Genomic DNA, 15,878 nt, shown 5'->3' on the forward strand with positions numbered 1-15,878 from the left:
GGAGGGGGGTATGATGGAAGCGAACAAACACACATCAGCATTTCAGAATGTCAGTCCTGGCATTTTAGTGGGGAAGCTCCTTGGACAGAGCAGAAAAGAGCATGAAGATGCTGATCAAATCGGAGATAGTTAAACTGAAGAGACAGGTTACTTCACGTGTTTCATTAACTTTGCATTATGACTCTAGGGCTTTATGAAGCACAACACATCTCGCCAGAATGAACACTGCCTCACCAATTTTGACCTGGCTGAGTATCGGCAGGTGCTGAGTGACCTGGCCATTCAGATCTACCAGCAGCTCGTGCGGGTGTTAGAGAACATCCTTCAGCCAATGATTGGTAAGGCCAGGGCCCCGCTGGGCATTGCAGCCTGCCTATCATCTGTGCCCATCAATAAGTAGCCTCCAGTGGCACATGTTTCAGGGCAGCGATTCGTTTGGGGAGCATAAAGTAGTAAGATACAGGGCTAAAATAGGGCTAAAATTAGCTGAGGAATCCCAGAAACCCAGCCATAGTTAACTGGGATGCATCAAAATCACTACTTCCACAAGACTGAAACAGTAGTTTCTGGTTTCCTTCCCTAATATTTAATGTTTAAATTCAGTTTAATGCATTGAATTTTAAAAAATTGTTTTAAGTTACCAAACACTGTTATCTTCTGGCAAATTATCAGCAGCATCTCTTTTTTTTTTTGAGATGGAGTCTGGCTCTGTCACCCAGGCTGGAGTGCAGTGGCATGATCTCAGCTCACTGCAAGCTCTGCCTCCCGGGTTCACGCCATTCTCCTGCCTCAGCCTCCCGAGTAGCTGGGACTATAGGCACCCGCCACCACGCCTGGCTAATTTTTTGCATTTTTAGTAGAGATGGGGTTTCACTGTGTTAGCCAGGATGGTCTCGATCTCCTGACCTTGTGAGCCACCCACCTCAGCCTCCCAAAGTGCTGGGATTACAGATGCGAGCCACTGCGCCCAGCCCATCCGCAGGCTCTTAAGGCTACTTCCAGCTGTACTTTCTTTCCCCATCCATGCATTTTCCATGTTTCCACAACTTCTTCATTTCCCTTCTGTGGGCTCATAGTGTTTCCTTTGCTTTCATAGGCCACAGTTAATTAGCTATTTGAGACATCAAAAGCTGAGGAAGCCATGGGAGATGGCAATGTTTTCTTCAGATGTCCCTTAAAAAGTCAGTAAAGCACCCTAGGTCGGCGAAAATATAGGAGGTAACACAGATACCAAGAAGGTCAGCTTCAGCCAATTTTTCTATTGCTTTGCCTGTTTCTATTGGCTGAATAAGAAGTTCACCTCGACCAGGTACGGTGGCTCAAGCCTGTAATCCCAGCACTTTGGGAGGCCGAGACGGGCGGATCACGACGTCAGGAGATCGAGACTGTCCTGTCTAACACGGTGAAACTCCGTCTCTACTAAAAAATACAAAAAACTAGCCGGGCGAGGTGGCGGGTGCCTGTAGTCCCAGCTACTCAGGAGGCTGAGGCAGGAGAATGGCGTAAACCCGGGAGGCAGAGCTTGCAGTGAGCTGAGATCCTGCCACTGCACTCCAGACTGGGCAACAGAGCGAGACTCCGTCTCAAAAAAAAAAAAAAAGTTCACCTCAAAGAAGCCCCAATCTAAATCCCTACTCCTATCTCCCAGTCATTTAACAGCAACAACAAACGTGCCGGTTCTAGGGAATCTATGTTTAGCACAATTAAATAGCAAGATGAACCAGACGTGGCCTTTGCTCTCAAGGGACTCACAGGGAGTGGACTCCTCAGAAACATCCTAGGGGAGGCATAAGCCAAATGCTAAGAGAGCACAACAGGGAAGCAGCCAGGCCACAGATGAGAAGACGAATCCTGGGAGACGGAGGTCAGCCCAAGGGCCCACTGCTATTGTGGGAAGCCCAGAATAAGGAAGGGCGCAGCTCTCCAGCCCCATACCACTCCCCTCTACCATGTCTTCTCCAAGATGATTGTCAGTGCCCTGCCTTTCTTACTGTTTTTGCCTCTGAGGCTCAGATAACATGGAGAATGCTTATCTTAACCCTAACTGCTACCAACCACTCTCAAAAGCCCACCCAAGACATACACACTTGTGCTATCACAAGGCTACTGCTTCTTACTCTTCTTATTTTAGAAAAGACATCGTTAAGTTTACTTAAATTCATAGTAAATTTTTGCATTTAAGAATTATTCCTTCAGTAAAGTTTAAAATCCAGAAGCCCTTTTGTAGTGAAGTTCCTTTTCCCTGTATTTTGGCACCCAGATCATTTTCCTTCCTTCTTTTCTTCCTTCCTTCCTTCCCTCCCTTCCTCCTTCCTGCCTTCCTTCTTTCCCTCCCTCCCTCCCTCCTTCCTGCTTTCCTTCCTACCCTCCCTCCCTCCCTCCTTCGTGCCTTCCCTCCCTCCCTCCCTCCCTCCTACCTTCCCTCCCTCCCTCCCTCCCTCCCTCCTTCCTGCCTTCCCTCCCTCCCTCCCTCCTTCCTGCCTTCCCTCCCTCCCTCCCTCCTTCCTGCCTTCCCTCCCTCCCTCCCTCCTTCCTGCCTTCCCTCCCTCCCTCCCTCCCTCCTTCCTGCCTTCCCTCCCTCCCTCCCTCCCTCCTCCTGCCTTCCCTCCCTCCCTCCCTCCCTCCTTCCTGCCTTCCCTCCCTCCCTCCCTCCTTCCTGCCTTCCCTCCCTCCCTCCCTCCCTCCTTCCTGCCTTCCCTCCTCCCTCCCTCCTGCCTTCCCTCCCTCCCTCCCTCCTGCCTTCCCTCCCTCCCTCCCTCCCTCCCTCCTGCCTTCCCTCCCTCCCCCCTCCCTCCTGCCTTCCCTCCCTCCCTCCCTCCCTCCTGCCTTCCCTCCCTCTCCCTCCCTCCCTCCCTCCTGCCTCCCTCCCTCCCTCCCTCCCTCCTCCTGCCTCCCTCCCTCCCTCCCTCCTTCCTGCCTCCTCCCTCCCTCCTTCCCTCCCTCCCTCCCTCCTGCCTCCCTCCCTCCCTCTCCCTCCCTCCCTCCTTCCTGCCTTCCCTCCCTCCCTCCCTCCCTCCTCCTGCCTTCCCTCCCTCCCCCCTCCTCCTGCCTTCCCTCCCTCCCTCCCTCCCTCCTTCCTGCCTTCCCTCCCTCCCTCCCTCCTTCCTTCCGCCTTCCCCTCCCTCCTTCCTCCTCCCTCCCTCCTCCCTCCTCCTCCTTCCTTCCTGCCTTCCCTCCCTCCTCCCTCCTTCCTTCCTGCCTTCCCTCCCTCCCTCCTTCCTCCTTCCTTCCTGCCTTCCCTCCTCCCTCCCTCCCTCCTTCCTTCCTGCCTTCCTCCCTCCCTCCCTCCCTCCTTCCTTCCTGCCTTCCCTCCCTCCCTCCCTCCTTCCTTCCTGCCTCCCTCCCTCCCTCCTTCCTTCCTGCCTTCCCTCCCCCCTCCCTCCCTCCTTCCTTCCTGCCTTCCCTCCCTCCCTCCCTCCCTCCTTCCTTCCTGCCTTCCCTCCCTCCCTCCCTCCTCCTTCCTTCCTGCCTTCCTCCCTCCCTCCCTCCTTCCTGCCTTCCTCCCTCCCTCCCTCCCTCCTTCCTTCCTGCTTCCCTCCCTCCCTCCCTCCCTCCTTCCTGCCTGCCTTCCCTCCCTCCCTCCTCCCTCCTTCCTGCCTGCCTTCCTCCCTCCCTCCCTCCTTCCTGCCTTCCTTCCTCCCTCCCTCCTCCCTCCTTCCTGCCTTCCTTCCCTCCCTCCCTCCCTCCCTCCTTCCCTCCCTCCTTCCTTCCTTCTTTTTTTTTTTTTTGAGATGGAGTCTTGCTCTGTCACCCAGACTGGAGCCCAGAGGTGCAATCTCAGTTCACTGCACGCTTTGCCTCCCAGGTTCAAGTGATTGTCCTTCCTCAGCCTCCTGAGTAACTGGGATTACAGGCACACGCTACCACATCTGGCTAATTTTTGTGTTTTTAGTAGATATGAGGTTTCCTTATGATGGCCAGGCTGGTCTTGAACTCCTGGCCTCCAGTGATCCACCCACCTCAGCAGCCTCCCAAAGTGCTGGGATTACAGGTGTGAGCCACTGCGCCCAGCTAATTTTCCTAAGTTGAATGTGTGTGTGTTTGTGCACATGGATGTGTGCACATGAAAGGTTTCCTTCCACATCTTCTCCTCTAATAATTGAAATACTCCTGCAGTCTCAGGCATGCTGGAACATGAAACGATTCAGGGCGTGTCCGGGGTGAAGCCCACAGGGTTGAGAAAGCGAACCTCCAGTATTGCCGATGAGGGCACCTACACACTGGACTCCATCCTCCGGCAGCTCAACTCCTTCCACTCAGTTATGTGTCAGCACGGCATGGACCCTGAACTGATCAAGCAGGTGGTCAAGCAGATGTTCTACATCGTGGGGGCCATCACCCTGAACAACCTACTCCTGCGGAAGGACATGTGCTCCTGGAGTAAAGGCATGCAGATCAGGTGAGCAAACACCAACACCTGCGACAGTCTCTTTTTGCTGCCCAGCTGGCCTGCCAGGGTTGTGGAGAGCTGATGGCTTGTTTTCAGTCCCTGCATCTCATGTCTGATGCCATGCGGCCAAGCGGCAAGGGAGAAACTGGCACGGAGCCACTTTCCCTTGCCTGGCTGGATTTCTCCACATCTCATTATTATTATTATATATATATATATATTTTTTTGAGACGGAGTCTAGCTCTGTCGCCCAGGCTGGAGTGCAGTGGCGCGATCTCGGCTCACTGCAAGCTCTGCCTCCTGGGTTTACGCCATTCTCCTGCCTCAGCCTCCCGAGTAGCTGGGACTACAGGCGCCCGCCATCTCGCCTGGCTAGTTTTTTTTTTTTTTTTTTTTGTATTTTTAGTAGAGACGGGGTTTCACCGTGTAGACCAGGATGGTCTCGATCTCCTGACCTCGTGATCCACCCGTCTCGGCCTCCCAAAGTGCTGGGATTACAGGCTTGAGCCACCGCGCCCGGCCCACATCTCATTATTGCTCCCTGTTTGTACCCTGCCAAAGGGTTCTTCACATTCTTGATAGGAAACCCTACTCCACTGTGAGGCTTTCTTATTTGGGGGAGTGAAGAGATGATGCAAACATACACAAAGATGAGATAGCTGCTTCCTCTCCTTATGTGTGTGTTTTAATTATACAATAAGAAATTATTAAATTATAATAATGAATATTTCTAATGTTTGATTGCTTTTAGAAATATATTTTTGGAAAAATACCTTTTTGTACCTACGACAACAAGAACAGGTCTAATAGATCTTTTTCTGTTACTAATTCTTACAATATCCCCCCCCCTATATTTTAAGAAAAGCTACACTTAATTTTATGCCCACTACTCAGCATAACCTCATTATTGTAACATAATTTTTTTTACAAATTTTTTATTTTTTATTTTTTTGAGATGGAGTTTCGCTCTTTGTTGCCCAGGCTGGAGTACAATGGCATGATCTTGGCTCACTGCACCCTCTGCCTCCCGGGTTCAAGCAATTCTCCTGCCTCAGTCTCCCAAGTAACTGGGATTACAGGCATGTGCCACCACGCCCGGCTAATTTTTGTATTTTTAGTAGAGACGGGGTTTCACCATGTTGGTCAGGATGGTCTCGAACTCCTGACCTCAGGTGATCCACCTGCCTCGGCCTCCCAAAATGCTGGGATTACAGGTGTGAGCCACCATGCCGGGACACACATTTTTATTTTAAAACAGCTAGAATATTCACCAAGAGGAAGGAAAAATGATTTCTCCTATCAAAGTCTTAGTGGTTACTCAATCTCAGGAACTCTTAGCGTTATTTTCAAATTTTCCATCCTGACTCACACTGAATTGTAGTGAATTTTAAGACAATAATGCTTTCCTCTCAGATAGTGGAACGTATTTCTCTGCATGGAAATGTGGAGCTGCCTGTGGCAATATTATGCTGGCCCCTATTTGCCTGGGTGCTAAGTGCTGTTTGTGTGTCCATTGACCTCAGTCTTCAGACCGCTGCCACTTGGTTGGCTGCTTCGTGAAACCTCAGTGTCTTTGTAGTTTGTCTCTGTCCCCATTTGGAGTCCTTGTCTCTTCCAGTGGCCCTCCCTTGCCTCTCTCTCCCTTCATCCTGGAACTTTCTCAGGCCACCATCTTCATCTCCTAGGCTCTTCCCTTAAGGCTTGAGCACGGGTATATGTGGGGCTTCTGGTTATTCAGTTATGTGATTTGAAGTTTGTTTTAAGAGAGAGTACTTCAAGGATTATCAAGTCTCACCCTGCAACAGTAACCCAGCTCTGAAATTGTAAGAGAAGCCACAAAGTGTTTTCTGGCCAGCCCACCAATAAAGACAGAGTTACATTATGTATTCTATTTTGTTTATTAGCAAGTCTAATAACTTTTGCCATAATGTCTTCACTTCCATCTTCCATTAAAGAGAATTACATTATCTTGTCATTTAATCTTATATAATGATGATTATAATCCTCATGACTATAATAAATTTTTAAGCACAGCTGATGAGATTTAAGAAAATTGAACAAAAATACTGCCTGTCATTTTTACATAAATCCTGACAAGGCCACACAAAAAAAATTAAGACATTTTTGACAACATTCAGCAAATTTGCATTCTCTGTATCTCTCTCTTTTTTTATTTTTTTGCATAGGTACAATGTCAGTCAACTTGAAGAATGGCTGCGTGACAAGAATCTGATGAACAGTGGGGCTAAAGAAACCCTGGAACCTCTCATTCAGGCTGCTCAACTTTTGCAAGTGAAAAAGAAAACAGATGATGATGCAGAAGCCATTTGTTCTATGTGCAATGCTTTAACTACTGCCCAGGTAGAGCAACTTTCCCTGTTATGAAATAATTTAACATTCATCAAAGATGATCTTTAGGGAAGTAAAGAAGTCTCCTATTTATTGCTTATATTTCTGAGCTGACTTCATCTGTGTCCAAGAAGATATATACCTGTGCCGATCTTAAAGCAAGGAGATTTTGCCAGAAATTAATACATTTCAGTGCTAATTATAGTTAAATATATTTTATATTCAGCCAATATTTATTGAGTGCTGACAGTGTTCTATATAACATTGAAGGCACTGGGATGCACCCAAAGGCAAAACAAAGCCTCTGCCCTCATGGAGTATACAATCTAGGCAGCTTATATTCCATAAAATAGCTTTCTATATTATTTGATAATTGAATGGAGTATCAAATAATGACTTTGTTTTTAGAGACAGATAATTCTTGTTACTTCAATTCAACAGATGACTAATTGAGCCTCCATCTCAAGGCACCATATTTATTGCTGGGGAAGATGCTTCAACAAATAAGGAAAAATTCCTGCCTTCTAGGAGCTTACAGTTTAGTAGGGCAGACAGAGTCGTATCCAACTACCGTAGAGGTTCTAGCAAATTCTATAGTAAGATGTCTAAAGGAAGTGCTGAGGGGAGATAACTGTATTCAGGGAAGGTCCTATTAATCTGGGCATTGAATTTAAGGAATTAAGAGAATGAGAAGGGCATTTGAGGATGATAGTGATAGCATGAAGCAAGGCACAGGCAAGAACATGCCCAATTTTCTTTTTGCCCAGTTATTTTCTGTGTTAAGTCTTAGACTTTCTTAATGTTCATCATATGTCCTATAACATGAAATTTTCAGTTTTGCCCAATACAATAAAAAAGTTCAAGACCAGCCTGACCAACATGGTGAAACCCCGTGTCTACTAAAAATACAAAAATTAGCTAGGCATGGTGGCAGGTACCTGTTATCCCAGCTACTCAGGAGGCTGAGGCAGGAGAATCGCTGGAACCTAGGAGACGGAGGTTGCAGTGAGCCAAGATCGCGCCACTGCACTCCAGCCTGGGTGACAGAAAAAATCAGTAGGCTGGGCATGGTGGCTCACACCTGTAATCCCAGCACTTTAGGAGGCCGAGGCAGGCAGATCACCTGAGGTCAGGAGTTCAAGACCAGCCTGGCCACCCTTGGTTAACAGTTGCCACTTTGGGAGACTGGAAGGATGGGAGTGCGGACATTTATTTTTCATGTTTTATTTTCTTGTGCTGTTTGAATATTCTTCTAAATGTACACGGCTTCTTACAATATTACACAAACATTACATTGATATATTCTCCTGTAAAAATTCAAATAACAAAGGTAAATGTGCAGACCAGCTCCTCCTTCCTTCTGGTCCCAGCCCACCACTGAGTAGAACTAAAATCTGTATGCACAGATCCTTTTAATTTTCCAGATTATAGGTACCCAGTGTGTATTTGATAATATGCCAAAAACTTTGATAATTTCATTTCTCACAGATTGTGAAAGTGTTGAATTTGTATACTCCTGTTAATGAGTTTGAAGAAAGAGTCTCTGTGTCATTCATTCGTACTATACAGGTAAGAGCTCCCATCTTCTTTGATTCACCAGCACAGTCTTTTGAATGGACATTTTGTGATTTATTGAAGGATAATATGTTATCTTTTATTATCTTATTTTACAATGGACTCACTTTTTTGATAATAGTTTATTGGGAAAATGAAGTGAGTTTAAAACAAAGGTAAACGTTCTTCATTAGTTGAGAATTTGAGGGTAGAAATTTTATTAGAAAAAAGTATTTTAGATTCAAGGAACTGATGCTCTGTTAATTTTTTTTCTTAATCTTCTCAGATGCGTTTACGAGACAGGAAAGACTCTCCCCAGCTGCTCATGGATGCTAAACACATCTTTCCTGTCACCTTTCCTTTCAACCCATCTTCCCTCGCGCTAGAAACCATCCAGATTCCAGCCAGCCTCGGCCTGGGCTTCATTTCACGAGTCTGAAAGTGATGCCCAGGCAAACATTGACAATACATTTCTTGCCTGAAATAAGAACCCATTATTTCCAGTGAGCTACTGAAAATACATTTTTAAAGAGAAAGTACTGATTATCTCCCAAATGAGCAGTCATTAACTGGAAATCTCCCTAGAATACTTTCATTACTTTGGAAACAAAGATAGGCTCTTTTGTGCTGTGTTATCTTTATAGCAACACTCATCCTTAACCAACTAGGTACCCTGAGTTTACATACCGGAGAATGATGGAAGGAAGGAAGGGAGGGAGGGAGCGAGGAAGGGAAGGAGGAGAAAAATGTGTCTTCGGCTGGCAGCATTTATTTTAAATCCTTAGCACTGCGTTTGAATGGTATAAAAAGCATAACTTCCATAGATGAGCTGTTGTTAGGAAGGCACCAAAGAACCTCCTCTGCACTAAACAGGAGAATGGAAAGAAAAGTCTCCATTGAGTACATATCATATCAGTTTTAGGAATCAATTATGTTGATATTGTCAAACTGGTTCAAAGAAATAAACTGGCAATATGTAAAGTAATTCCTCATTTGTGTCACTATTATATAGAGATATTAAAGGAATGTTGGTTTGCTAAATAGTATAGATGTCCATTTGTACTATACTGAGCATTTTTAATTGCTGCTACATACTGTCTTCTTAAAATGTAAGTGATATTCTTATTAGGCACTACAACAATAAGTTTCTCTTATCAACTCTGTTTACAATTCAATCAGATCACGGTTTTAACTGGATTATATGCAAATACCTACAGATTCACCTGCACAAGTAGCAGACACTGGAAAGTCATGTAGTAATATGACAAAATGCTTGACATTTAGGGGTAGGATTAGACAAAGTGGCTATTGTTGACGTCATTATTTATTCAGGATGTATTACACTGATGTGCTCATTAAATTTCTCTGGGTGGATATTGCATCAGGGTACAGTGTTCTGTGAAGTGACTTATTTTTAATTACCAGATCTGATTCCTTCAGTGCATATTTTCAACCCTGACAAGTTTTCTCTCTCCTTAATTTATTAAGAATTAATCTCTGCTGGGTGTGGTGGCTCATGCCTGTAATCCCAGCACTTTGGGAGGCTAAGGTGGGCGGATCACTTGAGGTCGGGAGTTTGAGACCAGCCTGGCCAACGTGGTGAAACCCTGTCTCTACTAAAAATACAAAAATTAGCCGGGCGTGGTGGCACATGCCTGTAATCTCAGCTACTTGGGAGGCTGAGGCACGAGAATCGATTGAACCTGGGAGGTGGAGATTGCAATGAGATTGAACCACTGCACTCCAGCCTGGGTGACAGAGAGAGACACTGCCTTGGAAAAAAAAAAAGAATTAATCTTACTCACTATCTAGAAAAGATTGTCAGAATATTCATGATTCAGGTCTTGAAACTTTGATTATGCAAAAGAAGGTATATAATAAATATTTCATTATGATTCAGTTTTTAAGGCTTTGCAACTTCTATAAGTGTTCTCAGATGCCACTAGATACTTTTAAAAACATCATATTAGAAATACTTTAAGAAGACTTATATAAGAAATAGAGGATTGTTGAATTTTACAGAGGATTTGGTTCATTAAAACCCAGATTCTGTAAGTTGTCATTCTGAAATTCTAGTTAAACATATTCACCATTTTTCTTAGGAATCTTATACAATAAATCCTTCAGGTTGCAGAAAAGCAAATTATTAGTTTTCATTAGAAACTCTGGTTCTGAATTACAATAATAGATTATATCATTTAACTGTTAGATGGTCTATAAAAATGACAAATCTTATTAAAATATGTGCAATATTTATGGAAGTCAAACAGCTTCATATCAGTGATAAAGATTGTTATTAAAAGATGAATACTGTCTGTTAATTTACGTGGGCCTCAAGTTCCTTTTTTATAAAATAAGAGAATTGGACACTGATTCTTAACGTCCCTTCCACGTTTAAAATTCTCTCTCCTCAGCCCTTAGATTCTAGAGAAAAAAAGCTGCAGTTATTCAGTAAGTTCATTCTTTGATGGAAAGACCAGTGTGTAGTGCCTGTCAATTCCTTAGGATTAATCAAATGTAAAATCACAAGTTTGTGACCGTAACCTTTCCTAAATGTACATGATTTATGTACATGCTTTTAGAAGGTCCTACTATATTTGTATTATAATTAGTTTAATTTTTATTACATCATATACTGCTTTATTCAGTTTGAATACATTATTTATTTACAATATCAACCAGAAACACTACCAATTGCATCAGATTCTCCCAGTTTTTCCTGGTTGTCAATGCGGTTTTCAATGCACAATTTAGTCACAGCCATTTGGTTTGTACCGAATGTGTCAGAATCTAACAGCATCCAATAGGCTGTAAGTTGGGGACTTGCTAAGAAAATGCAACCGTGGTACAGGCTGTCCACCTCAGCCCTGGAAATCTCCCAGACCTCCCCCAGCTTCATCCTGTGTAGCACGACTCACGTGCACCCTGAATCTTCTCAGGTCTTCCAGGTCACGCTGTAGCTCTCACTGCCATGCAGCCCTTTTTTTCACTGCAGACAGCTCATGTACTGAAGCGTCATGAAAGAAAGGCTATGGTCTGAGCTTTTCTCTCCCTTCTCCTGTCTTTCTCCTGTCAAGTGCTGGAGCCAGAGCTCCCACAGCTGCCCCTGCTGGTTTCTCCTGTTCAGTGATGGTGGCACAAAGGTTCTGCTACTCCAGGGCTCCAGCTTCCTGCCAGGCCTACCTAGAGCCCCGGCTGAGGGTCTGAATTAACCTCTCATGGTGGCCTGGAGATTTTTTAGTCGTTCACAAGAATATCTTGTAACCAGGGAACCCCAAGGTCCAGTAAATGACTCTGTATACCATTTTACTGAAGGTAAGAGAAGATTCTGCCGACTATGGGGATCTTTGGGCCAGTTTGAGGATTGCTTTCCCTCTGAGGTTCTTTCTCTCTGTCAGCCACACTTTCTCACCCAACTTCAGACACACCCTGCCACCCTTTCCCCTACACATTCACTCTTCCCCTTCCCTCAACTTAATAGTCCATCCTGTTGCCTGTTGTTTGTGCACTGACGGCAGGTGGATGGAGTCAGTCCTCAGTTGCCCCTGCTGGCCTTCCTGGTGCTTACCATCAGCCCAGTCTTTGCACTGGTCTTGTTGTTCTTGCTTCTCTGCAATACATTCCTTCAGAAGATCAGTCATTGACTTTTTCTTAATTCCTCTGTGACACACAATGGGAATTCAAAGGAAGAGATCTTAAAAGTCACAGCAGTTCTTTATCTCAATAATCCCCTCCCCATTCACTTTACTACATACAGACTCACCTCACACCCTTACAACTTGAAGCTGAAAAATTAAAAGTAACTTCCCTTCTTGCAGCTTTTCCTCAGGTTAAGGCTTTGATCTGCCCAAGAGTAACTCTAAAAGAAGGGGAGATAAATATGGGATAAAATCCACAAAGTGTAGCTTCTAATTCCTTTGGAAGTTTAAAAAAATTTCCACGTATCCGATGCTTCTTTCATCAGGTGCAGAAGCACAAAAACATATTCCAAAGCCAACTGATAGGAGATTTGGGGATTATTGTCAGTTTGGATGAGTTGCTGTGTTATTTCTTCATTTCCATGGATAGCTGATAGTTGGCTCTTTCTGGGTGAGTAATTACGTGGAATATAGATCAAATATGTTAGTAAGGTTACAGCTACATGCTAGGGGAGGCTATGAAAATACTATATTATTATAATTTCAGTGTAGTGATTGTTGTGAGAAATTACTTTCCTGGTAACCCTAGGAAAATGAGCACCTGCCACCATCCTGAGAAGTCCTCACACAATGCGCTCTCTCTCTCTTACACACACACACACACACACACACACACACATCACTAATTCATAGAGTTCCTTAGCAGGCATAGTCAAGGATCCTCTGGGTAATGTCAGCTGCTTATGATAAAACAGAGCCAAAACTAGGGCATCCTGTTGAAGTAATGCAGAAACAGTACCTGGGTCCAGATATGCTTTCCTGCAGCGCTTTTCTCTGTTACCTCGTTTCATCCTCACAGCAGCATGGACGGTGGATGGGGTTGCTTCTACAATCATTTGCCGATAATAGCTTGGGAATAGAGATGGGGCAGTGACTTGCCTGATGTCGCACAGCCCTCTGGCTGTCCTGCTTTCCCATACGGAGCAGTGGTGGTGTGGGCACCTGTGAGGCAGGAGACTTTAAAAAGTCGTGAGGTCACGTGCTGCCCCTCCTGGTACATGTGGAATGCCCCTGGCCAGCAAGGGGTGCTTTTTTGTCAGAGTTGGCAGCTGGCATGTGAGAACGGACCAAATGCTGAGTACCAAGTTACTTGTTTTAAGGAGACCAAGTGCTCAGCGCCAGGTGGTTTTCTTTTTTGTCATAGTTACTTGCTATAACTAGGCTTGACTTTTGTCATGAATCAGTGCTCTCTGGGAGGGTGCAATATTCTGTTTGGGCATTAATTGGTAGCAGACTGTCTCAACCAAAAAGACAGGAAGCAGCAAAAGGCTCTCTGAAATTAAGAGGAAAGTTACTCTCCACACACCCATCAGAGTCCCTATTGGAGCCACCAGGTGAGCTGTGCAGCCTGGACAGGCCTGCAGCTATAGGCCACCTTCCCAATTTAGGTCCTCAGCACAGGGGAGCCCAAGCCACCGGGTACCTTCTGAGAGCTGTCACTGGGCAGGCCATATACAAGCCAGTGTGTGTGTGGGCGCTGCAGTGTGTGCATGCCGCGGGTGTTGACGGGTGCTAGGAGGGGTGCCATGTGCATGCACATTGAAGAGGCTCTGTATTGCTGTCACCTGTGTTCATGGATGAGTGCATTGTAATTTGTTCTCAGGCTGCGCTGTGAGGGCCGCCTTAACCCTTGCTCCCTTCCCTTCTAGAGCTGCCTTAAGTTCTCCAGAACTTTTCTTCTGTAAAGGATGTCTTGCCTGGAAGGGATATCTTGCCCTGTTTCGCAAGGTTTTGTGAGAGTTTGGACTGGGTGTGGCCCTGCATGACCCTCCTTCCCCTGCACTCCCTCTTTCCTTTCCAAATGGGAACTGGAACTGTGGGGCAGCGACAGCCTCCGAGCCAGTGAGAGGCCAGCTGAGAGAACGCTTCTGAGTTAGTGGGACTGCGTGCCACAAGTAAGCAGATGAATATGTGAAAGAAATTATGGAGATAAGTTAGATTCTTGGTAATACTTAAATGTCTTGCTTTCTACTAACCTTTTGTTACTAAAGGTAAAGGGTATAACTCAAACTTTTTGTGGACATTCTTTTCAAAATTTTTTAAGAACCCTGTACTATAAAAGGTTGAGTAAAAACAGGAAAGCATTCTATAAGTTCTGTTCTGTTGTATTACCCTAAATTAAATAAACCAACCTGAATTACAGTAGATTTCTCAATAGATCAGGAACTGAAAAATACTATGTAAAATATCTCCCAAAATGCTTTTTATACTTTTTTTATTTGTAATTTGGTCTATCTAAAATATTCATTAGCTTAACTTAATGGATGTTATTGGATTCATATGACTAACATTTCCTCAGTATTGTAATGCTTGAAATATTTGAAAGAAAAAATGTTGTTTTTTAGTTGAAACTGGTATATATAATTCAGTGCTTGGCGGGTCAGTATATTTTTATGCATTTTTCAGAGTCAGCAGTTTCAAATCTTATTGTTACTGTGTTATAAAATTTTAGCCCACATTTCAGGCTCCCTAAATCATTTGAGCCATTATTTTTCCCAACAAATGGTGAATTTTTTCTTTAAATGTGGATATATATGTTGTAATTTATGATTCCTAGTTATGTATTTTTGTGGGATCCTGCAGTAAAATTGACTTTTTTGTGTCTTTGGGAAATTCAAATTGTTCTAACAGTGTTACGCAGAAATGAGTTCATGCCATTTAACATATTGTATTTTAATTACTAAGTTCATTAATTGACTATGAAATGGACATGCCTTTTAACTAAAATGAAATTGAACATTGCGTTTCAAATATTTTTCCTTGTTGGGTCTGGAAAAGGAATTCTACTTTGATCTGCATAGAAAATTTTGATACAATTTTTTGAGAGTTCTTAGGTGAAACATTTACCCATTAAAAAGGAAGCAGAAATACTGAGACCATGAAAGGCATTATCAACTAACTCTAGACTCTAGAACCCATTCTGGCATATCTCACGTGCAATTTTTAAAAATAAGTTAATAATTCATCTCATATCAAAAAAGCCTTTGAAACATGGGTTTTCACTAGATATCACCTAGTGCTAAGATAAAAACCAAAACAATATCAGAATTACATTTATGCTCTAAATTTGTAGTTGTCCAATGTTGTGCTTAGTAAATGTGTGTCATTAATGCTGTATTCTCCTAGCTATTATAGAAACTTGTTTAAATAAAGATATGGATATAAAGAGTTTTTGTCAGTGTCTTATAAATAACTCCACTGCACATTTTAAAACAACAAAACAAGTTGTTTTCCTGAAGACTGGTGAATGTAAATACAATCTCTCCCCATGAGAATATTCTAAGAAGTCTTGGAAATTTAAAAGTTGATGAGTTCCCCTCCTATACTGGACAACCTAGTAATATATATGATAAAGAAGAGAACTGCCAAACACTTAAGCAAACAGAAACAGCTGAGGAAAAGGTAGTGTCTTTTCTTCAAGGGAAAGTCATGCCTCAATATGTTGGAATTCTCTGACAGAGAAATAGACATAACCAAGGGGAATTTGATATACATAATCTACTTAGACTTTCAAAAGGTGGAGGCTGTCATTTATGTCAAAAGTTCTACTTTTAATATAGTGGGAGAGTAGACATTTTTTGGCATAGGACATAGATCAAAGAAGTATGCAGATGTGCTTTTTTGAGTAAGGAAACAGAGCAGTTATTCAGACCTGTGATGATGGAATTAGTCTCATACTTATTGATGGTAAGAAGAAATTAATATCATCATGTACCACATAACATTTTGGGTCAATGATGGACCGCATATATGACAGTGGTCCCATAAGTTTATAATACTGTATTTTTACTGTTATCTTTTCTATGTTTAGAAAAACAGGTACTTACCATTGCCTGCAATTTGCGGTACAGTAATGGGCTATACAGGTTTCTAACCTGGGAGCAACA

The 15,878-nt window shown here is 43.8% G+C and overlaps 1 protein-coding gene across 9 annotated transcripts in view; it reads left to right on the forward strand.

Moving 5' to 3' along the window:
- Positions 1-15,157, forward strand: part of MYO5A (myosin VA) — a 223,219-nt gene extending 208,062 nt beyond the window's left edge. For 6 of the 9 annotated variants that reach the window (XM_033190085.1, XM_033190088.1, XM_033190086.1 and 3 more), the window contains 5 exons: positions 188-338; positions 4,117-4,399; positions 6,577-6,751; positions 8,228-8,308; positions 8,580-15,157. In XM_033190085.1, the coding sequence (XP_033045976.1) occupies positions 188-338; positions 4,117-4,399; positions 6,577-6,751; positions 8,228-8,308; positions 8,580-8,732 (843 nt within the window). In that variant the 3' untranslated portion in view covers positions 8,733-15,157. The remainder of the gene's footprint in view (positions 1-187; positions 339-4,116; positions 4,400-6,576; positions 6,752-8,227; positions 8,309-8,579) is intronic. The other 3 variants (XM_033190089.1, XM_033190090.1, XM_033190093.1) reach the window with 2 other exon arrangements.
- Positions 15,158-15,878: the final 721 nt, after the last annotated feature.

Source organism: Trachypithecus francoisi, unplaced genomic scaffold (assembly GCF_009764315.1).
Source record: "Trachypithecus francoisi isolate TF-2019V2 unplaced genomic scaffold, Tfra_2.0 Lachesis_group3, whole genome shotgun sequence".
Lineage (NCBI taxonomy): Eukaryota > Metazoa > Chordata > Mammalia > Primates > Cercopithecidae > Trachypithecus > Trachypithecus francoisi.